This window comes from Tachyglossus aculeatus, chromosome 4 (assembly GCF_015852505.1).
Source record: "Tachyglossus aculeatus isolate mTacAcu1 chromosome 4, mTacAcu1.pri, whole genome shotgun sequence".
In the NCBI taxonomy this organism is placed as follows: Eukaryota; Metazoa; Chordata; class Mammalia; order Monotremata; family Tachyglossidae; genus Tachyglossus; species Tachyglossus aculeatus.
In genome coordinates this window covers 39,032,370-39,059,123 of record NC_052069.1, presented here as the reverse complement: position 1 = coordinate 39,059,123, position 26,754 = coordinate 39,032,370, and the positions used below count along the sequence as shown (strand labels likewise).

Genomic DNA, 26,754 nt, shown 5'->3' with positions numbered 1-26,754 from the left:
GGGAGACTACAATATAACAGTGAACCGACGCTTTCCCTGCCCCCAATGAATTTACAGTCTAGAGGAGCATACAGCCTAGACTACAGTCTAGTTTCTTTCCCCTCTAGACTGTAAACTCGTTGTGGGCAGGGTACATGTCTACCAATTTGGTTATATTGTACTTTCCCAAGAACTTAGTACGGTGCTCTAAATGCATAAGTAATCAATAAATACAATTGATGGATTGATTCCCCAGCAGATTGTCAGCTCATTGAGGACAGGGGTCAGGTCTAGGAACCCTGGTGTTTTCTCCTAAGTGCTGCAATTCAGTTGTACAAAGTTCTACCTGCAGTGAGCATTCAATACCATTGATTAATTGCTTACTTGCTTACTTGCTTTATTGATTGATTGATTGATTGATTGAAGCCAGATCCTGATTCCCAGAACAAGACTCTGTCGAATGAACCGACGTCAGGATGATCTCTTTAAATGGGTGTAGGCCGATCACAGTGTGGCCCGTAGAGTCTGACCTGCTTGTAAACGGAGAAGGAACACGAATATTTGGAAATGGGCACAATCGATGATTAATTCATTTGAGTCCGGGATGCATTCATGAGTGCCTCCTGAAAGTCATTTTTCAGTTGTGTTTAAAAACAACTCATGCGAGTAAGGGAATACCTTCAGAAATGAAAAGATGGTAATCACACGGTGATAGAGGAAAAATGAAATTTGAAAGAAAGGGAGGAACTGGAGCCTGATACGGCTTTGATTTGCGTATCCCTGAAGGTGGCACAAGTGCATGCAGACGCAAACACAAATATGTGGTCGGGCTGCCCCAGTGGGGGATTTGGGCCGACTAGGACCGGTTCCAGGGATTGTCGGTTTTAATCCTTTTGTTGCGTGTTTTTTTTTTTAGGGCACCAAAGGCAGCACTGGAAGAGCCGGACTGACTGGGTCTCCAGGGCCTCAGGGAGTGAAGGGATTATCCGGTGTGCCAGGGAACACCGGAGCCCCAGGCCTGAAGGTATTTTGCAGTTTTGTTCCATTTGATGAGAATCGCAGACCACTCCGACTGTCCGCACAATTAATGGTTAGATCACGGGATAATAGGATCAACAATTGGAATACCACTGGCCCTTTGGAGCGAAGTCACCTCAGGAAGAAAAGAACTAGATAGCTTGGATACAATTATTGTTCCTTCGGTTATATAAATTTCAGATTTAAAACGTGTTCGGGGAGGGGCCGAGAGAAATACCTCAGCCTGCCTGTGCCAGAGGCCATTAGATGATCCTCTTTGCGATGCGTGCTCTGAGGCTGGAAACACAGTTTGTGATTTAATCCTCAGTAATCCGTTCAAGTCTCCCCAGACAGGTAATCTTGTCCTGTTTCAGGGACTTGTTGACAGAATTTTTCAAAGGCCTCCTAAGGTCCATCTCCTCCGGAGTACATCCTGTTCTTTCCAACCCGAAAACAAGCAGCAGGTTATTTGAACCAATAACAGAGAATGCCACATCATTGATTTCTTAGGGATGGGGTGAAGAGCTCATCTTAGGCTAGAATTCACTCAGCAGCGGGTGGTTTTCTCTGATAGGTTTTTTAGGGCTGCCATCTTTCCAGGCCGGCTTCAGTCAATCTGAAAATTAAAATTTTGGGGGCCAAGTGGACCGGATAACCAGCTTAAGTGGAATAGACACAGATTGAGGGTTAATATGATAATTATGGTATTAATCACTTACTGCATACCAGGCACTATAATAATAATAATGTTGGTATTTGTTAAGCGCTCACTATGTGCCAAGCACTATTCTCAGCACTGGGGTAGATTCAAGATAATCAGGTGGGGCTCACAGTCTTCATCCCCATTTTACAGATGAGGGAACTGAGGCCCAGAGAAGTTAAGTGACTTGCCCAAGGTCACACAGCTGACAAGTGGCAGAGCCGGGATTAGAACCCACAGCCACTGGCTCCCCAGCCCGTGCTCTTTCCACTGAGCCACGCTGCTTCTCTAAGCACTGTACTAAGCACTGGGGTGGATAAAAGTAAATCAGGTTAGACGCAGTCCCTGCCCCACGTGGAGCTCACAGTCTCAATCCCCATTTTACAGATGAGGAAACTGAGGCCCAGAGAAGTGAAGTGGTTTGTCCAAGGTCATGTGGCAGAGAAGTGCTGTGCCAGATTTAGAACCTGTGACCTTCTGACTCCCGTGCTTTATCCACTGTGCCAAGGGTTCTGCCCTGACACCCGGAAGATCCCCAGTGGGTCCCACTAGAGTCCTGTTGTTGACTGGGTTGGAGGAGGAGGGGATCTGACAGCCACGGTGGCTACTGGAGAGCAACAGTAGCCAAAGGGAAAGAGGCACACCGCAAAGTGCCGGCCCAGTAATCTAGTGGTCCTGATGTCAGCGAGATGGTCCTAAAAGTTCCAGGATGTGTTCGCAGCTGTATCTGAGCTGGTTAATTTGAATCTACTCATTCATTCAATCGTATTTATTGAGCGCTTACTGTGTGCAGAGCACTGTACTAAGCACTTGGGAAGTACAAGTTGGCAACAAATAGAGACAGTCCCTACCCAACAGCGGGCTCACAGTCTAGAAGGGGGAGAAAGACAACAAAACAAAACATAGTAACAAAATAAAATAAATAGAATAAATATGTGCAAGTAAAATAGAGTAATAAATATGTACAAGCATATATACAGGTGCGGTGGGAAGGGGAAGGAAGTAAGCTGGTGGGGGGAGGGAGAGGAGGGGGAGAGGAACGAGAGGGCTCAGTCTGGGATAAAGAGGTGAGAGAGGTGAAAGATGAGAGAAGAGAGATGAGAGATAGAGAGCAGAGAGGTGGAGAGAGACAAAGAGGGAAGAGAGAGATGAAACAGAAGAGAGACGGACAGAAAGGAAAGATGGAGGGGGAAGCGATGAAGAGGTGAGAGAGAGGTGAAAGATGAGAGAAGAGATGAGAGATGGCAAGCAGAGAGATGAAAAGAGACAAAGGGGAGAGAGAGGTGAAACAGAAAGAAGAGAGATGGAGAGAGACAGAGAGAGATGAAAGATAGTGAGCAGAGAGATGGAGAGAGACAAAGGGGAGAGAGAGAGAGAGAGAGAGAGAGAGAGAGAGAGAGATGAAACAAAAGAGAGAAGAGAGATGGAGTCACCTGCTCTACCGGAGACAGAGGGAACTCTTCACAAATCCACAGCATTGCTTTAAACCTCTCGAAGTACTCCAGCATTTACCCCTCTCAGGGGCACACCTGAAGAGTTTTCAGTCCTCTACTACTGTCAGCTACAGAAGGGAGAGTCAAGCAGAGGTCCGTCCATTCCATTCCCAGCTTGGCCAGTGACTAGTGAATGGCAGGCAATCTGCTGCAAATCAAAACTCACCCATGCTGGGCAGCAGCAGCAGGGGAGAGAGTCAAGGGTGGAGGCTCAATTTTCCTGCACAGAAGGTGGCAATGGTAAACCACTTCCAGATTTTTACCAAGAAAACTCTCTGGATCCACTACCACAACAATTGCAGATGGAGACTGGGGCATTCTGAGAGAGCTGTGTCCATGGTGTCACTATGTGTCGGAATTGACTCGACGGCAGAAGACAAGACACGACTCCTGCATTTAGTACAATACTTGGCCCAAAATCAGCACTCACCAAATGCCACAATTATTACTATGATAATCTCAGCCAGCAGGAGAGATAACAATAGTAATCGTAATAATAATTGTAGCATTTGTAAAGTGGTTACTATGTGCCAGGCACTATACTAAGCGCTGGGGTGGATACAAACAAATTGGGGTGGACGTGGGCCCTCATGGGGCTCACAGTCTTAATCTCCATTTTGTAGCTGACGTTACTGAAGCACAGAGAAGTGAAGTGACTTGTCCAAGGTCACACAACAGACCAGTAGCAGAGATGGAATTAGAACCCAGGTCTTCTAACTCCTAGACCTGTGCTCTATCCGGAGCTCATGCTGGCTCTGTTCTCCCTCTTTATGGGGTGGAAAAGGGAGGAGGGAAGGAGATTTGGCATCCCAGAAAACTGGCTCAGGATCCCAGGGCTCATGTAGCCACCCTCACTCTGCCATCACTTAGTCCCTAGGCCCAGAAATTATTCATTCAATGATTTATTCATTTGTATTCATTGAATGCTTACTGTGTGCAAAGCACTGTACTAAGACCTTGGGAAAGTACAATATAACAATAAGCAGACACATTCCCTGTCCACAATGAGCTCAGAGTTTAAAGGGGAGATGGACATCAATATAAATAAGCAAATTAATAACAAAATTAATTACATATATATCAACTTAATAAACAACTTAATTAAATAAATCAACTTAAATAAATTCCCAGCCATGGGGCTGGGAAGGAGGATGAATGACGGGGGCAAGTCTGGCTGACACAGAAGTGAGTGGGAGAAGAGGAGAAGAGAGCTTAGTCTGGGAAAGCTTCCTGGAGGAGATGTGCCCCCAACAAGACTCTGAAGTGGGGGAGAGAAATTGTCCCTCTGTTATGAGGAGGAAAGGCGCTCCAGGCCAGAGGAGGAATGTAAGCGAGAGGTCAGTGATGAGATAGACGAGACTGAGGTCCAGAGAGAAGGTTAGCATTAGAGGAACAAAGTGTGTGGACTGAGGTAGGAGGGGGCAAGGTGATGGACTGCTCTAAATCCAATGGTGAGGCGTTTTTGGTTTATGCAGAGGTGGTTGGGCAACCCGTGGAGTTTCTTAAGCGGTGGGGAAACCTTAGTTGAGCCAGGACCTCCATCCTCCACCACTGGTCCTGCCTCACCACTGCTTTTAACCCTGGCAGGCAGCGGGGACAAGATCTAAAATAAGCCAGTTCTCTCGGAGCCAGCGACAGCATCGCGATAACCTCGGCCAAAACTGCCACACTGGTCCCAGATCCCACCAACCATTCTGGGCCTTCTCTCCCCTTTGGGACTTCAGCAATTTACAGAATACTGAGCCTCCCCCCTGAACCAATTTAGTCAGTCAATTGTATTTATTGAGCTCTGACTCTGTGCAGAGTACTGTACTAAGGAGTGGGGAAGAGTACAAAACAACAATAAAGAGACACATTCCTTGCCTAAAGTAAGCTTACAGTCTGGAGGACAAGCATGCAGTCTAGTAAAGTTAAGAAGTGTCAGTTCGGATTTTTTTATGGTATTCGTTAAGTTCTTACTTTGTACCAGGCACTGTACTAAGCACTGAGGTGGATACAAGGTAATCGGGTTGGACCCAATCCATGTCCATCGTGGGCCTCGCAGATTTAATCCCCGTTTTACAGATGTGGTAATTGAAGCCCAGAGGAGTGAAGTGATTTGCCCAAGGTCACCCAGCAGACAAGTGACAGAGGCAGGATTAGAACCCAGGTCCTTACAACATCCAGACCGTGCCCTATCCACTAGGCAACCTGGCTTCTCGATGTTTTAAAATAGTTTGATTATATTCTGAAAGTCAATTCATGACGAGTGAAAGAGGAAATGTTTATGTCAAAGGAGCCCAGAGTAGCATATAACGGAACCTCATTATCCACACGGTGGTGACCGGACCATATCATTTGAGTCACGCTGGTTGCGGAATTGGAGTTTTTCATTCAGTCGTACTTATTGAGCACTTACTGTGTGTAGAGCACTGTACTAAGCACTTGGGAGAATACAGTAGATTAATAAATAGACGTATTCCCTGCCCATAACGAACGTACAGTCTAGGGCGGGGAGATAGACATTAATAGGAATAAATATGGTTCCCCCTCTGTCTGCAGGGTGAGCAAGGATTGCCAGGACACCCTGGGAAGCAAGGTCAGCGTGGCCATCCCGGGGCACCAGGAGATCAAGGACTGCATGGTGATCCCGGACAGAGAGGACAGACGGTGTGTTTCATTCATTCATTCATTGTCGTTTTTATTGAGCACTTACTGTGTGCAGAGCACTGTATTAAGCGCTTGGGAAGTACAAGTTGGCAACATATAGAGACGGTCCCTACCCAACAACGGGTGAACTCGCTATTGTGCTCTACCCACGTCCCAGCCACCAGTTAGCATCAGAGCGGAATGATAACCGTCGTGTGTCTGTTCACATTTCAGGGAGACCCTGGTGATCAAGGTTTGATGGGTTTTCCAGGATTCCCGGGACCGAAAGTACGTGTGCATATTTTCTGCCGGTCTTCTAGAATGCGGAGCAAAAAAAAAGATGTTTAAAATGTCATGTTGAATCCATTTTAATGCTAATTCGTTAAAAATGCTACCTCAAGCCATTTCCCATGGAACTAGACTTTGAAATCCTCCTAGTTTAAAAAACATGTTCACTGACCTGATCCTAACATCTTTTCTTATAAAAAATAATAGCCTTAAAAAGGCGAAAAAATACCTACTGCACAGTCCTTCTTTGAAGAACTCATTTCTAATGAAAGTAGTGAAATTGCTTCATATGCCAGTGTTGGCCAACCACTTAATTGTTGCGTATCTTTTAAAATATATTTCCAGGGTCCCGATGGAGATGTTGGTTTAGTTGGAATATTAGGTCCTAAAGGCCCTAATGGCCAAACAGTAAGTGCATTTTAATTCTACATTCTGGGAAATTCCATCTGATTGGTTTCGCATTGAGTATAGACCCTGGGTTTGTACAGTAAATTCTCATATAATGGACCCCAAGGATGTAAGCTTGTTGTGGACAGTGAATGTGTCTGTTTATTGTTATATTGTACTCCCCCAAGTGCTTAGTTCAGTGCTTTGTACAAAATAAGCGCTCAATAAATACAATTGAATTGAATCCCTAAAATTGTTTATAATATGAAAATCTCATAATAAAATTGTCTCTCCTTGGCAGATGAACACACTTTTTAAGTTCCTTAGAATAAAAACTTTGCTGGGATAACTACTGATCTTTATAATTACAATCACTATGATTAAACATTGTATATTGTTATAATAATTAGGACTTTCATGATGGCCTCACTATGCATGATGCAAAGCACTAAGTCCTGGGGTAAACAAAATAGTCAGATGGGATGCAATCCACGTTTCACACTGGGCTCACAGTTTCAGAGATAGGGAGACAGGTATTTGCAATCAATCGACCAATCAATCATCTTTATTGAGTGCTTACTGTGTGCAGAGCACTGTACTAAGCATTCGGGAAAACACAGTCCAATAGAGTTGGTAGACACTATCCCAACCCTCAAGGAGCTTATGGTCTAGAGGGTATCTTACCTCCATTATACAGAGGAGGAAACTTAGGTACAGAGAGGGCAGGTGACTTGTCTGAGGACACACAGCTGGCCAGTGGAAGAGCAGGAATTAGAAATCAGATCTCCAGGCTGCCAGTTCCACAATCTTTCCATTAGACCATACTGCCTTCTGTTGTTTATTAGAATATTTAGATCTGAGTCAGAAGTGCATTCACCTCTCCAAAATGAGAGATTTGAAAAAAATGAGGAATTTTTTAACTGGAGATATTCAATCCCAGTCATTCGGTTTCATATTCATTCATTCATTCTATTGTATTTATTGAGCACTTACTGTGTACAAAGCACTGTTCTAAGCACTTGGGAGAGTACAATATAACAATAAACATACACATTCCCTGCCCACCATAAGCTTAGCTTGCATTCCTGTGATCAATTAATGAGAAGCAAGAAATAATAATAATTATGGTACTTGCTAAACGCTTACTATGTGCCAAGCACTGCACTAAGTACTGGGGTGGATACAAGCAACTCAAGTTGGACATAGTCCCTGTCCCACGTGGGGCTCACCGTCTCAATCCCCATTTTGTAGATGAGGTAACTTGCTGTCATACAACCAAAGAGCATAACTTCAAAATCAGGTCCTTCAAACAAGCCCCAAAGAGAGCTCCTCTTCTTCAGGGTTGCAATCAATCAATCATATTTATGGGGTGCTTACACTGTGCAGAGCACTACTAAGAGCTTGGGAGAGTACAGCATACCAGAGTTGGTAGACACATTCTCAGCCCGCAACAAGCTTGCACTCAGTTGGAATTTCCCTCCCTTTTCTCCTCTCTCACCCACAACTCCTGCTCTCTTAATAATCATAATGGCATTTATTAAGCACTTACTATGTGCAAAGCACTGTTCTAAGCGCTGGGGAGGTTACAAGGCGATCAGGTTGTCCCACGGGGTCTCACAGTCTTCATCCCCATTTGACAGATGAGGCAACTGAGGCCCAGAGAAGTTAAGTGACTTGCCCAAAGTCACACAGCTGACAAGTGGCGGAGCCGGGATTTGAACCCACGACCGCTGACTCCAAAGCCCGGACTCTTTCCACTGAGCCACGCTGCTTTCCCTCTCTTGCTACTGAAGCAATTGGACGGAACAATACCCCCCCTGCTCCTCTCTCCTCTTTTTTTAAAAATGTTATCTGTTAAGGGCTTACTATATATAAAACACTTTTCTAAGAGCTGCGGTAGATACAAATTAATTAGGTTGGACACAGTGCTTAGTATAGTTCTGCTCCCACTGTAAGCACTCAATAATTCTGATGGATCGACTGATGGTTAAGATGACATAACTATCTAATTTTCCCAACCAGAAGTAGGTTGTTCCTTGGATGCTTTTACGATATCTGGTTCAATTTTACTTACCAGGTGCTTACGGTGCACAGAGCACAACACTAGTCCCTGGGGAGATGGAGGTAAAATATGATTCCTGCCCTCAATGAGCTTACAGTCTAACAGGAGTGGCAGCCACGAAATAATTTACAGATAGAAGGAAAAGGGAAGTGGAAAATGTATAGGTGAATAAATAAATGCTTAAATACTACAGCAAGTACACTGATAAACATAAGAACGCTACGTGGCTTAATGGAAAGAGGCCGGGCTTGAGAGTCAGAAGGCATGGGTTCTAATCCTGGCTCCACCACTTATCAGCTGTGTGACTTTGGGCAAGTCACTTAACTTCTCTGGACCTCAGTTACCTCATCTGTAAAATGGGGATTAAGACTGTGAGCCCCACATGGGACAACCTTGTATGTACTCCAGCACTTAGAACAGTGCTTGGTTTATAGTAAGCACTTAGCAAATGCCATCATTATTATTATTACTGATACTGTGAGTGACTGGATGGCTGTGATCTGGAGAAAAGGAGATTAATTGGGGAAAACTTGTTAGAAAAAGCAAGCTCTTTTTCCATTATTATTACTACTGATGTTGTGAATGACTGGATGGCTATGATCTCGGGAAAAGGAGATTAATCAGGGAAAAATTTTTAGAAAAAGCAAGCTGTTTTTCCACTGTTTTTTTTCCACGGCTTTCAACTTTACTGATTCAGTAGACATCAATTTCTCAAAATATTTAATAGAGTTTTTCTGTCCATCCTTCTCCTCAGTCTCTTTCAATACAGTAGTCCTGTTTCTGAGGAATATCCTGGTTTTTTTATCCAGCCAATGGATCCATCCATTTAACTGGAACCATATCTAAGAGCAGCAGCATGGTTCAGTAGAAAGAGCTCAGGGTCAGAGGTCATGGGTTCAAATCCCGGCTCCACCAATTGTCAGCTGTGTGACTTTGGGCAAGTCACTTCACTTCTCTGTGCCTCAGTTCCCTCATCTGTCAAATGGGGATTAAGACTGTGAGCCACCCCGTGGGACAACCTGATCACCCTGTAACCTCCCCAGCGCTTAGAACAGTGTTTTGCACATAGTAAGCGCTTAATAAATGCCATTATTATTATTATTATTAATATTAAAAGTACCTCATGTGCTTCATTAAGTGCTCTGAGGTTAAAGAGATGTGACCTCAATCAATGGAGAAGCACGGCTTGCCCTGTTTCAATATGTAGGTTTTACGGTTAAACTCTGTTGATGGACAAAATAGGAATTGCTGTTATCACTATTTTCTGTATTAAGGTTGAGCCTGTTTCTCCAATCCACAGTTTCCAAAGGTGCAGGGTGTGGATCAATCAATCAATTGTATTTATTGAGCACTTAGTGTCTGCAGCGCACTGTGCTAAGTGCTTGGGCATGTACAATGTAGCATAGTTCATTCATTCAATCATATTTATTGAGCGCTTACTGTGTGCAGAACACTATACTGAGCACTTGGGAAGTACAAGTCTGCAACATATAGAGACGGTCCCTACCCAACAGCGGGACACGTTTCCTGTCCACAAAGAGCTTACAGTCTAGAAGGGGATTCCTCTCCCCCTCGTCCCCCTCTGCATCCCCCCCCATCTTACCTCCTTCCCTTCCCCACAGCACCTGTATATATGTATATATGTTTGTACATATTTATTACTCTATTTATTTATTTATTTTACTTCTACATATCTATTCTATTTATTTTATTTTGTTAGTATGTTTGGTGTTGTTCTCTGTCTCCCCCTTTTAGACTGTGAGCCCACTGCTGGGTAGGGACTGTCTCTATATGTTGCCAACTTGTACTTCCCAAGCGTTTAGTACAGTGCTCTGCACACAGTAAGCTCTCAGTAAATACGATTGATGATGATGATGATGATAGAAATAAATGTAGTAATAATAATAATGATGATGGTGGTATTTCCTAAGCGCTTACGATGTGCAAAGCACTGTTCTAAGCACTGGGGAGGTTACAAGGTGATCAGGTTGTCCCACAGTGGGCTCACAGTCTTAATCCCCATTTTACAGATGAGGTAACTGGGGCACAGAGAAGTTAAGTGACTTGCCCAGTACGGATACAAACATAAATGCTGTGGAGCTGGGGGGGGTGATGAATAAAGGGTGCAAGGGAGTGGGAGCAGAGGAGAGGAGATGAAGGTTTATTTGAGGAAGGCCTCTTGGAGGAGATGTGGTTTTAATAAGGCTTTGAAGGTGGGGAGAGTGATCATCTGTCGGATATGAGGAGGGAGGGCATTCCAGGCTAGAGGCAGGATGTGGGCGAGAGGTCAGCGGCAAGATAGACGAGATCAAGGTAGAGCAACTAGGTTGGCATTAGAGGAGCAAAGCGTGAAGTGGAGGTGAAAACACAACACCCCTCCGCAACACACACTCCACTCCCTCCAGATTCTCCCAAGCAGGAACCCTGTTTCCCCTGCTTCAATCAAGGCTTAGTACAGTCCTCTGCACACAGTAAGCATTCAATAAATATAATTGATTGATCGAGGGCAGAGATCATGTCTACCAATTCTATTGTACTGTCCTATGCACTTAGTCCAGTGCTCTGCACACAGTAGGGACTCAATAAATACCACTGATAGACTGAATAAGAAAATCAACACTCAAGTGGGGTCAGCCTGTACTCCTTCCTTCTTGACTAGTCCCCCTCAAGACTTGTAATCTCTGACCTCCTTGCCTCCTGTCTCTCCCCACTCCAGTCCATACTTCACTCCACTGCCCAGATCATTTTTTCTACAAAAACTTTCAGGACATGTTTCTCCACTCCTCAAGAAACTCCAGTGGTTGCCCATCCACCTCTGCATCAAACAGAAATTCCTTACCATTGGCTTTTAAGCACTCATTCACCTTGCCCTCTCTTACCTCACCTTGCTACTCTGCTACTATAACCCAGCCGGCACACTTTGCTCCTCTAATGCTAAACTTCTCACCGGAACTTGATCTCCCCGTCTCGCTGCCGATTTCTCACCCCTGTCCTGCCTCTATCCTGGAATGCCCTTCCTCCTCATATCCAACTGACAATTACTCTCCTCCCATTCAAAGTCTTATTGAAGGCACATCTCCTCCAAGAGGCCTTCCCTAAGCCCCCCTTTCCTCTTCTCCCACTCCCTTCTGCGTCACACTGACTTGCTCCCTTAATTCACCCCTCCAACCGCCCAGACCACAGCACTTATGTACTTGTTGTGAGTAGGGAACATGTCTACCAACTCTGTTATATTGTACTCTCCCAAGCACTTATAGTACGGTGCTCAGTACACAGTAAGCGCTCAAAAAATACCATTGATCGATGGATGTCCATTCATTGCAGAACCACACTGAAAAATAGTGGCAGAGAAAAATGCACCCAGCTGCAGTGCTGATGGCTTAATCACAGCCAGGACTGTTGGCATCACTTCATCATGGCTCAGTGGAAAGAGCACGGGCTTTGGAGTCAGTGGTCATGGGTTCAAATCCCAGCTCCGCCAATTGTCAGCTGTGTGATTTTGGGCAAGTCACTTCACTTCTCTGCACCTCAGTTACCTCATCTGTAAAATGGGGATTGACTGTGAGCCCCCCGTGGGAAAACCTGATCACCTTGTAACGTCCCCAGTGCTTAAAACAGTGCTTTGCACATAGCAAATGCTTAATAAATGCCATTATTATTATTATTATTATTATTACTCCCAGCATGCCCCAGGCAAACCTCATGGTTTAGGAGGCACATTCCGCAACTATACATTATATCTGTTCTGTTCTTGTGAGGGAAGACACACTTCACACTACACATGTCAAAATCAGGGACTAAAGACACTCCATTTTCCCCAACTTGGGAGTAGTAAAAATATAAAACCCATCCCTTATTTAATTCTCAGTGTTTTCCCACAGAAATTTTCTCGGTTTGAAAATCGAACTCTGTTACTTCTTCCCCTCACAGGGATACACTGGTCGCATTGGAAGAGAAGGCTTCATAGGCCCAATAGGAAAACCTGTAAGTTTAACTCACTCTTTTCCTTTTTCCTTTCTCCCCAAATTGGATTTCTGTTGGATGAAGTCAATATGTTGTCTAATATACTTTCTCTGGGCCAGATGAAGTATAAATAGGACTCGTCTGAACCTTCACAGCTGGCCGATCAGAACGTGGTGGGAAGGAGGAGGGAAGAGGTGGGAAGGATGAGGGGAGGCCGTCTTCTTTCTTGTTTTCTTGTGCCTCTTCAGCTAACCTGACTTTTTCTGAGGAGCCAAGTAGGAGGCTGAAAGTATCCCCGCAGGCTGGGCTGGATAAAGTTTGTCATCGGTGCCGCCTCCACAAAGAATCCAACCCACATCTCAAATCTGAAGCAGAGAACAGTGAGGGGCTTCTTAAAACAGTGCTCAGTGCTTAGAACAGTGCTTGGCATATCGTAAGCGCTTAACAAATACCATCATTGTTGTTCTTAAAGCTGAACTGCAGCAAGACAGGGAAAATCCCCATGGACTTCCTGGGTTGAAGGGCAGAGGGTGTTTATCGCTAAGTCACCATAGGCTGAATTTATAAAATGTCACTTTCACAGCAAAGTCGTTTTCCCAACCAAATTGTAAAGGGAGATATTTCTAAGACATTAGAAGTTTGAAAATGAAAAGAGAAGAGGCTGGTTCTCTGACAGGGGAGAGGTAAAGTCTGGGGAAATTGATTGTCAGGATATGGGAACAATCTGGCAGATGGGAACTCCTAAAATTTCATTCTTTCACCAATATTTAGTGTGATAATGAGTCTTGGGAAGATGACAGTGGTCATTCGTTACCAACCCTGCTGCATTTAAACTGCCAATTTATTATTAATTATTATTACCCATAATCATATAATGACTATAGTATTTGTTAAGCATTAAATATGTGCCAAGAACGCTACTAAGTGCTTGGGTGGATACAATCAATTAATCAATCCATCATATTTATTGAGCACTTACTGTGTGCAGAGCACTATAGTAAGCACTTGGGAGAGGTACAGTATAACAGAGTTGGTAGACAAGTTCCCTGCCTATGTCAGGCTTACAGTCTATAGGGAAGACAGAAGGAAGGAAGGGAGGGAGGAAGGAAGGAAGGAAGGAAGGTAGGAAGGAAGGAAGGAAGGAAGGGGGGAGGGAGGAAGGGAGGGAGGAAGGAAGGAAGGAAGGAAGGAAGGAAGGAAGGAAGGAATGAAGGAAGGAAGGAAGGGAGAAAGGAAGGAAGGAAGGGAGAAAGGAAGGGAGAAAGGACGGAAGGAAGGAAGGGTGAGGGAGGAAGGAAGGAAAGAAGGAAGGAGGGAAGGAAGGAAGGAAGGGAGAAATGAAGGAAGGGAGAAAGAAAGAAAGAAAGAAATCAAGAGAAAGGAAGGAAGAAAGGAAGAAAGGAAGAAAGAAAGAAAGAAAGAAAGAAAGAAAGAAAGAAAGAAAGAAAGAAAGAAAGAAAGAAAGAAAGGAAAAGAAAGAAAGAAAGAAAGAAAGAAAGAAAGAGAGAAAGAAAGAAAGAAAGAAAGAGAAAGAGAAAGGAAGGGAGAAAGGACAGAAGGAAGGAAGGAAGGAAGGAAGGAAGGAAGGAAGGAAGGAAGGGAGGAAGGAAGGAAGGAAGGAAGGTTCAGTGTTTGGTCCCCTTCTGTTCTCAATCTACACTCACTCCCTTGGTGACCTCATTCGCTCCCACGGCTTCAACTATCACCTCTACGCTGATGACACCCAGATCTACATCTCTGCCCCTGCTCTCTCCCCCTCCCTCCAGGCTCGCATCTCCTCCTGCCTTCAGGACATCTCCATCTGGATGTCCGCCCGCCACCTAAAGCTCAACATGTCAAAGACTGAGCTCCTTGTCTTCCCTCCCAAACCTTGTCCTCTCCCTGACTTTCCCATCTCTGTTGACGGCACTACCATCCTTCCCATCTCACAAGCCCGCAACCTTGGTGTCATCCTCGACTCTGCTCTCTCATTCACCCCTCACATCCAAGCCGTCACCAAAACCTGCCGGTCTCAGCTCCGCAACATTGCCAAGATCCGCCCTTTCCTCTCCATCCAAACCGCTACCCTGCTAATTCAAGCTCTCATCCTATCCCGTCTGGACTACTGCACTAGCCTTCTCTCTGATCTCCCATCCTCGTGTCTCTCTCCACTTCAATCCATACTTCATGCTGCTACCCGGATTATCTTTGTCCAGAAACGCTCTGGACATATCACTCCCCTCCTCAAAAACCTCCAATGGCTACCGATCAATCTGCGCATCAGGCAGAAACTCCTCACCCTGGGCTTCAAGGCTCTCCATCACCTCGCCCCCTCCTACCTCACCTCCCTTCTCTCCTTCTACTGCCCAGCCCGCACCCTCCGCTCCTCCACCACTAATCTCCTCACTGTACCTCGCTCTCGCCTGTCCCGCCATCGACCCCCGGCCCACGTCATCCCCCGGGCCTGGAATGCCCTCCCTCTGCCCATCCGCCAAGCTAGCTCTCTTCCTCCCTTCAAGGCCCTGCTGAGAGCTCACCTCCTCCAGGAGGCCTTCCCAGACTGAGCCCCTTCTTTCCTCTCCCCCTCGTCCCCCTCTCCATCCCCGTCTTACCTCCTTCCCTTCCCCACAGCACCTGTATATATGTATATATGGTTGTACATATTTATTACTCTGTTTATTTATTTATTTATTTTACTTGTACATTTCTATCCTACTTATTTTATTTTGTTGGTATGTTTGGTTCTGTTCTCTGTCTCCCCCTTTTAGACTGTGAGCCCACTATCGGGTAGGGACTGTCTCTATGTGATGCCAATTTGTACTTCCCAAGCGCTTAGTACAGTGCTCTGCACATAGTAAGCGCTCAATAAATACGATTGATTGATTGATTGATTGAAGGAAGGAAGGGAGGAAGGAAGGAAGGAAGGGAGGAAGAAAGAAAGGGAGAAAGAAAGAAAGAAAGAAAGAAAGAAAAGAAAGAAAGAAAGAAAGAAAGAAAGAAAGAAAGAAAGAAAGAAAGAAAGAAAGAAAGAAAGAAAGAAAGAAAGAAAGAAAGAAAGACAAAGAAAGGGAGGAAGGGAGAAAGAAAGGAAGGAAGGAAGCAAGCTGTGGAGTGGAGGAAAAGGTGTAAATCCAAGTGCAATGCAGGAGGGAGTGGGAGAAGAGGAAATGAGAGTTTAGTCTGGGAAGACCTCTTGGAGGAGATGGGATTTTAATAAGGCTTTGGAGGTGAGGAGAGCAATCGTTTGTTGGTTATGAAGAGGAAGGGCATTCCAGACAAGAGGCAGGACATGGGCCAGGGGTCAGTGGCAAGATAGACAAGACTGCGGTACAGTAAGTAGTTTGACATTAGAGGAGCGAAGAATGCTGCCTGGGTTACAGTAAAAAAGCAGTGAGGTAAGGTAAGAGGGGCAAGGTGATTGAGCATTTCATAGCCCACCGTAAGGACTTTCTGTTTGACGTAGGTGTGGATAGGCAACCATTGGAGGTTTTTGAGGACTGGGGAAACGTGAACTGAATGGATTTGTAGAAAAATGATCCGGGCAGCAGACCGAAGTATGGACTGAAGTGGGGAGAGACAGAGGGCTGGGAGGTTAGCAAGGAGGCTGATGCAGTAATCAGGACAGCAGCATGGCTCAGTGGAAAGAGCACGGGCTTGGGAGTCAGAGGTCATGGGTTCTAATCCTGGCTCCACCACATGTTTGCTTTGTGACCTTGGGCAAGTCACTTAACTTCTCTGAACCTTCAGTTACCTCACCTGTAAAATGGGGATTAAGACTGTGAGCCCCACGTGGGACAACCTGATCACCCTGTATCCCCCCAAGTGTTTAGAACAGGGCTTCACACATAGTAAGCACTTAACAAATGCCATCATTATTATTATTATTATAGGTGCTTGGATTAATGTGGTAGCAGTTAGGATGGAGAGGAAAGGGTGGATTTTAGAGCTATCGTAAAGGATGAACTGACAGAAATGGGTCAAATATTGAATATGTGGCTTGAATGAGATGAGTCAAGGATAATGCCAAAGTTACAGGCTTGTGAGACAGGGAAAGTCTACAGTGGTGCTGTCTACCGTGATGGGAAAGTCAGAGGGAGGTAGGGTTTGGGTGGGAAGACAAGGAGTTCTGTTTTGGACATGTTATATTTGAGGTGTTAGTGGGACACCCAAGTAGCGATGTCCTGAAGGCAGGAGGAGATGAGTAACTGTAAAGAGGGAGAGAGGTTGAGGCTGGAGATGTAGATTTGGGAATCATCCACATAGAGATGGTAGTTGAAGCCAAGGGAGCAAATGAGTTCTCCAAGGGAGTGGGTGCAGATGGAGAACAGAAGGGGACCCTTGAGGGACCCTACAGTTAGAGGATGGGAGGGAGAGGAGGAGTCCACGAAGGAGACTGAGAAGGAAAGGCTAGAGGGATGAGGAGAACCAGGAGAGAGAAGTGTCAGTTTCCAGGAGAAGGGGATGGTAGACAGAGTCGAAAGCAGCTGAGAAGTTGAGGAGGATTAGGATGGAGTGTAGGCTGTTGGATTTGGCAAGGAGATCATCCGTGATCTTTAGAAGGGCAGTTTCAGTGGAATGAAGGGGGCGGAAGCCAGATTGGAGGAGGTCCAGGAGAGAATTGGCCTAGAGAAACTTGAAACAGTGGGTGTAGACAACTCGCTCAAGGAGTTTGGAGAGGAATGGCAGGAGGAAGATGAGTGATAACTGGAGGGCTCCATGGAGTCAAGGGAGGTTATTTTTTTTTAGCATAGGGAATACATGAGCATGTTTTAAAGCTGTGGGAAGAAGCCACTGGAGCGTGAACAGTTGAAAATGGTGGTCAGGGAGGGAGGATGAGAGGAGCTGTGTTTTGATAAGGTGTGGAAGGATGGGGTCAGAGGCATGAGTGAATGTGTTGAGATACTGCAGGGGAAGAAGGAAGAGTTGAAGAGGTAGTAGGAGAAAGGAAGGACTAGAGAGGAACAGGTAGAACAAACCTGATACAAGATTATCAGATCAAACACAGTCCCAATCCAACATGGGGCTCACATTCTGTGGAGGGAGAATGGGTATTGTAAAATCCCTATTTTACAGATGAGGAAACTGAGGCACAGAGAAGTGACTTGTCCAAAGCGGTAGAGGAAAGTGGTAGAGCCAGGATTATAATCCAGGTCCTCTGATTCCCAGACCCTTGTTCTTTCCCCCAAGCTACACCTATCCCACATGACAATCAACTATACACATTCTGCACACCCACAAAATTAAATAACATGCACACTGTAGGATTTTCTTTTGGTGGGGGCAGTTATGGTATTGGGTAAGCACTTACTATGTTAATCCCTATTTTATAGATGAAGTAACTGAGGCACAGAGAAGTAAAGTGACTTTCCCAAGGTCACAGAACAGACAAGTGGCCCGCTGTTGGGTAGGGACCATCTCTATATGTTGCCAACTTGTACTTCCCAAGTGCTTAGTACAGTGCTCTGCACACAGTAAGCGCTCAATAAATACGATTGAATAAAGTGGCAGCACCAGAATTAAAATAATAATAATAACAATAATGATGGTATTTGTTAAGTGCTTACTATCTGCCAAGCACTGTTCTAAGCACTGGGGTAGATACAGGGTAATCAGGTTGTCCCACGTGGGGCTCACAGTCCGTGGCTCGGTGGAAAGAGCCCGGGCTTGGGAGTCAGAGGTCATGGGTTCTAATCCTGGCTCCGCCACTTGTCAGCTGTGTGACTTTGGGCAAGTCACTTAACTTCTCTGGGCCTCAGTTATCTCATCTGTAAAATGAGAATTAAGACTGTGAGCCCCTAGTGGGACAACCTGATTACCTTGTATCCCTCCCAGCACTTAGAACAGTGCTTTGCACATAGTAAGCACTTAACAAATGCCATTATTATTATTATTATTAATCCCCATTTTACAGATGAGGTAACTGAGGCACAGAGAAGTTAAGTGACTTGCCCAAAGTCACACAGCTGAGAAGTGACGGAGCTGGGATTAGAACCCATAACCTCTGACTCTCAAGCCTGAGCTCTATCCACTGAGCCACGCTGGCCAGGTCCTTCTGATTCCCAAGCCTGTGCTCTAGCCACTAGCCATGCTGCTTCTCAATGTCTACATAATACTACTAATAATAATACTATTTGTTAAGCACTTACTATGTGCCAAGCACTGTACTAAGCACTGGGATGGATACAAGCAAACAGGGATGAACACAGTCCCTGTCCCGTATGGGACTCACAGCCTCATAGTTAATAACTTGAAACAAAAGGAAATATTTGATCACTTAACTTCTCTGTGCCTCAGTTACCTCATCTGTAAAATGGGGATTAAGACTGTGAGCCCCACGAGGGACAACCCGATCACCTTGTAACTCCCCAGCACTTAGAACAGTGCTTTGCACACAGTAAGCGCTTAATAAATGCCATTATTATTATTGTTATTATTATTATTATCACCATGGGATGTAAGCATATGGAATGTGTTAGGGTTGGAAGTTCTGAGCCTGAAAATGTCAGGGATTTGGAAAAATTCATGGATGCTAAGTCCATAATGGGAAAATCGAGAAAAAGTTTGAGATTTAGGTGGAAAACCTCTGAACGATGGATGGCATAACTGCCACCATTAGGTAGACAACCATCCAACTTGTGGGAGGGGAACATGTCTACCAACTTTGCTATGTTACAATCAATCAATCAATCGTATTTATTGAGCGCTTACTGTGTGCAGAGCACTGTACTAAGTGCTTGGGAAGTACAAGTTGGCAACATATAGAGACAGTCCCTACCCAACAGTGGGCTCACAGTCTAAAAGAGTGTAAAAGAGTCTAAAGAGTCTAAAAGAGTTACACTCTCCAAAGGTCTCAGTACAGTGCTCTGCACACAGTAAGTGCTCAAAAAATACGATTGATTGGTTGATCCAGGTGCCACTGTCAGAAACAGAATGTTGGACTGCCTCAGTAATAATAATAATAACAATTTTGGTATTTGTTAAGTGCTTACTATGTGCAAAGCACTGTTCCAAGCACTGGGGAGGATACAAGGTGATCAGGTTGTCCCATGTGGGGCTCACAGTCTTAATCCCCATTTTACAGATGAGGTAACTGAGGCCCCGAGAAGTGAAGTGACTTGCCCAAAGTCACACAGCTGATAAGTGGCGGAGCTGGGATTTGAACCCATGACCTCTGACTCCAAACCCGGGCTCTTTCCACTGAGCCACGCTGCTTCCCTAGAGAAGCAGTAAGGTCTAGTGAATAGAGCACGGGCCTGGGAGCGAGAAGGACCTAGATTCTCATCCCGACTCCGCCACTTATTTGTTTTGTGACCTTGGGTGAGTCATTTAACTTCTCTATACCTAATAGGTAAAATGAGAATTAAGACTGAGCTTGTATCTACGCCAGCGCTTAGTACAGCGTTTGACACATAGTAAGCACTTCACAGATACCATTAAAAATGGCATTGCTTATGGTCTCTTAGAATAATTTAGAGTAGATTTTTATTTTTAATTAGATGGCATTTAGTGTGAAGAAGGAGACAAGGAGAATGCTTCTAGAGTTCAGGAAGTCATTCTGTTGTTTGTTGAAAAGAAAAGACGGGTGCAACATTAAAATAGCTGAATTTCTAGACCGTAGGGATTGCCTCTGTTGCTGTATTGTACTTTCCAAGTGCTTAGTAAAGTGCACTGCACACAGTAAGTGCTCAATAAATACGATTGAATGAATGAGTGAATTTTCAATCAGAAAACCAAGCAAACATCAGAATCATGGAATCTTAGAATCTTAGGCAGGATTTTCAAGAGACCATCTGTTTATTTTCCAGCCACCACCAGACAGGTAAATAGCTAAACCATCCAAGATTGATGGTGTCTGTCAGCCCTAAAATATCTACAGCGATAGGAACTTCACCACCTCCCTTGAGAACCTGTTCCAGTGTTTTATCACCCCAAGGGCCCAGAAATTCCTCTTTATGCCCAAATAACTTTTTCTGTTTTACATTAAGTCCATTTCCTCATGTTTGGTACTCAGGAGACATGCAGAACATCTGGTCAGTATCCTCCGATAAAACAATGATTAAATCATCCCATAGCCTTCTCTCCTGTAGGCGAAAGAACAGCGATCCCCTATCAACTTTCATCACGGGGCCTTGTTTCCAACCCTTAAATCATTTTTATCCTTCTTCCCTGGACCCTCCATCTTCTGCCCCACTTAAAATGCATTGTTTGTGGGGATGCCCGTTCATCACTCTGAAGAAATGGAAGAATTGTCTGTGCCAGATTAATTACTAAAAGGTTGCCCTTCTCCCGTGAATTGTGAAATCCTTAATTGACCAAGGAAATGCAATGAAGAGATGATGAATTGATTAAAATAAATCTGCTAAATTCTGCTCATAGCCACTGCTTAAAGGACCAATGCATGTTCATAATACTATGCATAAACATCCTAAAAAAAATTGTTATGTGGTGGTGAAATCAGATAGGCTTTCTCCATGATAATTCCCCAATAGTTTATTTATTCTTCATAAGAAGAAGCTGCCTTTGAAGTGGAAGTTCAGAAGTAGAGGAGAAGGGGAGGCAGAGAGAGGAGGAAAATTTTATCTCCAAGATTATTTTTTGCTCACCCATTCCTGCAATTGCATGGTAAGCTACAGGAGCTTGCAACCAGAGGCTGAGGCATTGCAAAAGTTAACTAAAAAAAGAAAAAAATCATGACTAAGCACCAAGAATTGACCCAATCTAATGAAAATATATCAAACTAGCAGAAATCCCCAAAGTGTTGTAAAGGTCCCATAAATGTCTTTTGCAACAGGAACAGAAATCTACAGTCTCATCTACATCTTTTCTTTATTTCCTTTCAGGGACCCAGAGGTGAAAAAGGCCAGAGGGGTGAAATTGTAAGTTTGAAAAGTTGCTTTACTTCTCACTCCCTTGGTCTTAAGTATGATCTCCTATTTGGTTTCCTTAAATGTTGTTTAGGAGTATAACATCAAATACTAATTATTCTATACATCTACAGTGAAAAAAACTAGTTTATTGCCCAAGGTTCCAAAATTCTCCAGAGTATATTATGTCGTCAGTCTATTAGACTGTAAGCTCATTGTGGGCAATGAACATGTCTACTAACTCTGTTCTACTGTATTCTTCCAAGCACTTAGCACAGTGCTCTGAAAATAATAAGCACTCAACAAATATGATTGATTGATTGATTAGAGAAACAGCATGGCCTTGTGGAAAGCACATGGATCCAGAAGTCAGAAGACCTGGGTTCTAATTCTACCTCTGCCACTGGCCTGCTGTGTGACCTTGGGCAAGTCACTCAATTCTCTGTGCCTCAGTTTCCTCATCTGTGAAACGGTGATTCAATACTATCCTCCCTCCCCCACGTAGAATCTGAGCTCCATGAGGGGCTGGGTCCAGCCTGACTCTCTTAAATCTACTCCAGCGATTAGTATAATGCTTGGCACTTAGTAAGCGCTTAACAAATGCCATTGTCATTATATCCAATACAATCATGGGTTTGTCACGTACCGACTCAGGAAGAAACTTTTCTTTGAGGGGAAGAAATTGGTGAAGACACCGGTTAGTGTGACGAAAGGAAGCGAGGCCGTTTGGTGGGGAGAGACCTCCTTGATGGAAGAGAGCTGGCCTTGTAAACAATCAGTCAATCAATCATTGACTGTATATATGTATATATGTTTGTACATATTTATTACTCTATTTATTTTACTTGTACATATCTATTCTATTTATTTTATTTTGTTAGTATGTTTGGTTTTGTTCTCTGTCTCCCCCTTTTAGACTGTGAGCCCACTGTTGGGTAAGGACTGTCTCTATATGTTGCCAACTTGTACTTTCCAAGCGCTTAGTACAGTACTCTGCACACAGTAAGCGCTCAATAAATACGATTGATTGATTGATTGATATATATTGAACAGCATGTCCTAATTGACAGAACACAGACCTAGAAGTCAGAAGGGCCTGGGTTCTAATCCCGGCTCTGCCACTTGTCTGCTGTGTGACCTTGGGCAAATCATTTCCCTTCTCTGTGCCTCAGTTACCTCCTCTGTAAAATGGGGATTAAGACTGTGAGCCCCATATGAGAGATAGACTATGTCCAACCTGAGTAACTTGTATCTACTGTAGCACTGAGGCGAGTGCCTAACACATAGCACTTCATAAATACCATTAAAAAATAAGTGTAGAGGACTGTACTAACTGCTTGGAAGAGTACATACAATTCAAGAGTTGGTAGGCACGCTAATCCTATAGGGAGTCTACAGAAGCAGATCTTAGTGGATAGAGCACAGACTTGGGAGTCAGAAGATCATGGGTTCTAATCCCACCTCCGCCACTTGTCTGCTGGGTGACCTTGGGAAAGTCACTTAACTTCTCTGGGCCTCAGTTACCTCATCTGCAAAATGAGACTGTGAGCCCCACGTGGGACGGGGACTGTGTCCGACTCGATTTGCTCGTATCCACCCCAACGCTTAGTTGAGTGCCTCGCACACAGTAGGTGCTTAATAAATTCCATCATTATTATTATTATTATTTAATTACCTACAAATCATTCTTTGACCCACGGAAAAGAAATCCAGAGCATCTGTGATGAGGCATGTTGCCGACTTGTACTTCCCGAGCGCTTGGTATAGTGCTCTGCACACAGTAAGTGCTCAATAAATATGATTGAATGAATGAATTTGTCCAAAACCAAGGTTATGGCAGGAGCAAAGGAATAAACTATTGCTTGGGATGAAGACAAAATGCTTAATGGGGCAGAGATATTGTAATCTGGGAAAATTAAACCCCAGGATCACTGGAAGGGCAAAACCTGAAGGTAACCAAATTCTGCAAACAACCTCCATCCCCTTGTCTGGCTGGGACGTTGTTGGGTAGGGATTGTCTCTATCTGTTGCCGAACTGTACTTTCCAAGTGCTTAGTACAGTGCTCTGCACACAGTAAACGCTCAATAAATATGATTGAATGAATGAATTTGTCCAAAACCAAGGTTATGGCAGGAGCAAAGGAATAAACTATTGCTTGGGATGAAGATAAAATGCTTAATGGGGCAGAGATATTGTAATCTGGGAAAATTAAGCCCCAGGATCACTGGAAGGGCAAAACCTGAAGGTAACCAAATTCTGCAAACAACCTCCATCCCCTTGTCTGGCTGGTACGTTGTTGGGTAGGGATTGTCTCTATCTGTTGCCGAACTGTACTTTCCAAGTGCTTAGTACAGTGCTCTGCACACAGTAAACGCTCAATAAATATGATTGAATGAATGAATGAATGAATGGCAATGCTTATGCCAATCCAAGGAACACAGTAAATGAAATGAGTCCAGATTTCCAGATTTAGAGAAGCAGCGTGGCATAGAGGAAAGAGCACAGGCTTGGGAGTCAGAGGATGTGAGTTCTAATCCTAGCTCCACCAATCAATCAATCAATCAATCAATCGTATTTATTGAGCGCTTACTGTGTGCAGAGCACTGTACTAAGTGCTTGGGAAGTACAAGTTGGCAACATATAGAGACAGTCCCTACCCAACAGTGGGCTCACAGTCTAAACCCATAACCTTTTACCTCTCAGGCGTATGCTCTAACCATGAGGCCACACTGCTTCTCCACTTCCTGTGAATATCCTCACTTAGAGAAACAGTGTGGCTCAGTGGAAAGAGCACAGGCTTGGGAGTCAGAGGTCATGGGTTCTAATTCGGGCTTCACCACTTGTCTGCTGTGTGACCTTGGGCAAGCCACTTAACATCTCTGTGTCTCAATTACCTCATCTGCAAAATGAGAATTGAGACTCTGAGCACCACATGGGACAACCTGATTACCTTGTATCTACCCCAGAGCTTTGAACAGTGTTTGGCACGTAGTAAGCGCTTAACAAATACCATCATTATTATTACCATTACCATTACCGTACCATTATTATTATTATCATTATTTTCAATTCAAGCTCCACACCCAGTTGATAGTTTTACTGAGGATATAATTTTTACTATTAAAGTTAATGATATTAGTAATGGTATTTGTTAAGTGCTCACTATGTGTCAAGCACTGTTCTAAGCCCTGGGGTAAAAACAAGTTAATCAGATTGGACCCAGACCCTGTTCCACAGGGGGGCTCAGGTTCTAATAATAATAATAATAATAACGTTGGTATTTATTAAGTGCTTACTATATGCCAAGCACTGTTCTAAGCGCTGGGTGGGGGATACAAGGTAATCAAGGTTGTCCCACTTGGGGCTCACAGTCTTAATCCCCATTTTGCAGATGAGGTACCTGAGGCCCAGAGAAGTTAAGTGACTTGCCCAAAGTTACACAGTTGACAAGTGGTGAAGCCGGAATTAGAACCCATGACCTCTGACTCCCAAGCCCGGGCTCTTTCCACTGAGCCACGCTGTTTCTCTAAGTAAGGATATTCACAGGAAGTGGAGAAGCAGTGGTGCTTAATGGTTAGAGCATACGCCTGGGAGTTAAAAGGTTATGGGTTCTAATCCTGGCTGTGCCATATCGTGGCTCAGGGGAAAGAGCACAGGTTTGGGAGTCAGAGGTCATGGGTTCTAATCCCTGCCCTGCTGCTTGTCAGCTATGTGACTTTGGGCAAGTCACTTAACTACTCTGTGCCTCTGTTCCCTCATCTGGAAAATGGGGATTAAGACTGTGAGCCCCATGTGGGACAACCTGATTGCCTTGTAACCTCCCCAGCGCTTAGAACAGTGCTTTGCACATAGTAAGTGCTTAATAAATGCCATTATTATTATTATTATTATTATTATTATTATTATTATTACTTTGTGCCTCCGTTCCCTCATCTGGAAAATGGGGATTAAGACTGTGAGCCCCATGTGGGACAACCTGATTGCCTTGTATCCCCCCAGCACTTGGAACAGTGCTTGACACATAGTTAGTGCTTAACAAATGCCATCATTATTATTATTATTGTCTGCTGTGTGACCTTGGGCAAGGTCACTTCCCTTCTCTGTACCTCAGTCCCCTCATCTGTTAAATGGGGATGAAGAGTGTGAGCTCTATGTGGGACAGGGATTGTGTCCAATCTAACTTAAATGGACCCCAGGGCTTAGAACGGTGCTTGGTGCATAGTAAGTGCTTAACAAATTATTATTATAAGTATTAGAAAGTCTTTATCACCAGATAGAGGCTGTTTGGGGTAAAGATGGAATTTTTTGTGCTGAGACGTCTTGACTTCGGTACTTAATCCCCAGGAAGCTGGCTTGGATGTTGTTTGTGAAAGTTGGGAAATCTTCTTCCGTTAATCGCCATTGTATGCCTAGACAAAAAGCTTATGGTTTTCTGCGAACACCCAGACATCAACCAATCGTCCGTATTCTACTCTTCCAAGCACTTAGTACAGTGCTCTGCACATAGTGCTCAATAAATACTAATGATTGATGGATTGAGCCCTCACTCTGTGCAGAGCACTGTACTCACAGATCCTTGAAGAAGCACGGCTCAGTGGAAAGAGCACAGGCTTTGGAGTCAGTGGTCGGGGTTCAAATCCCGGCTCCACCAATTGTCAGCTGTGTGACTTTGGGCAAGTCACTTAACTTCTCTGTGCCTCAGTTACCTCATCTGTAAAATGGGGATTAAGATTGTGAGCCCCACATGGGACAACCTGATCACCTTGTAACCTCCCCAGCGCTTAGAACAGTGCTTTGCACATAGTAAGCGCTTAATAAATGCCATTATTATTATTATTATTCTCAGATGGTCTCTCACTCTCCCCACCTTCAACCAGTGCAAGTAGAGGAGCATGGCCTAGTGAACAGAACACAGGCCTGGGAGTGAGAAGAACCTAGGATCTAATCTCAGCTCTGCTACTTTTCAACTCTGTGACCTTGGGCAAGTCATTTTACTTCTCTGTGCCTCAGTATCCTCATCTGTAAAATGGGAATTAAGACTGTGAGCCCCAAATGGCACAGAGATTGTGTTCCACCTGATTAGCTTGTATGTACCCCAGAGCTGAGTACAGTGCCCGGCCCAGAGTAAACACCTAACAAATACCATTTTTTTAAAAAGTACAATTGTGGTTTGTTTTTTTTTCATTTTGTTAGGCTTTTTCCTCAGCTGTTAGACATAATTGTTTTGATTAAAAAACGTCTGGAAGGAATGAGGAACTACAGGGTTGGAGTTCTTCAGGTCTTCAGCTTTTTGTTTTTAATTAGCTGCTTAAAAGGATTAATGAGGACCCAAAACAATGAGTTTAACCTCCTGCTTTTACTGATCATTACATAGCCTTGTCTCAACTCCATTC

General features: G+C 44.3%; 1 protein-coding gene across 1 annotated transcript in view; it reads left to right on the top strand.

The window, feature by feature from the left end:
* Positions 1-26,754, top strand: part of COL24A1 (collagen type XXIV alpha 1 chain) — a 500,281-nt gene that overhangs the window by 434,071 nt on the left and 39,456 nt on the right. The window contains exons 48-53 of the mRNA XM_038745410.1: positions 896-1,003; positions 5,731-5,838; positions 6,052-6,105; positions 6,451-6,513; positions 12,485-12,538; positions 21,337-21,372. Coding sequence (XP_038601338.1) covers positions 896-1,003; positions 5,731-5,838; positions 6,052-6,105; positions 6,451-6,513; positions 12,485-12,538; positions 21,337-21,372 — 423 coding nt within the window. The remainder of the gene's footprint in view (positions 1-895; positions 1,004-5,730; positions 5,839-6,051; positions 6,106-6,450; positions 6,514-12,484; positions 12,539-21,336; positions 21,373-26,754) is intronic.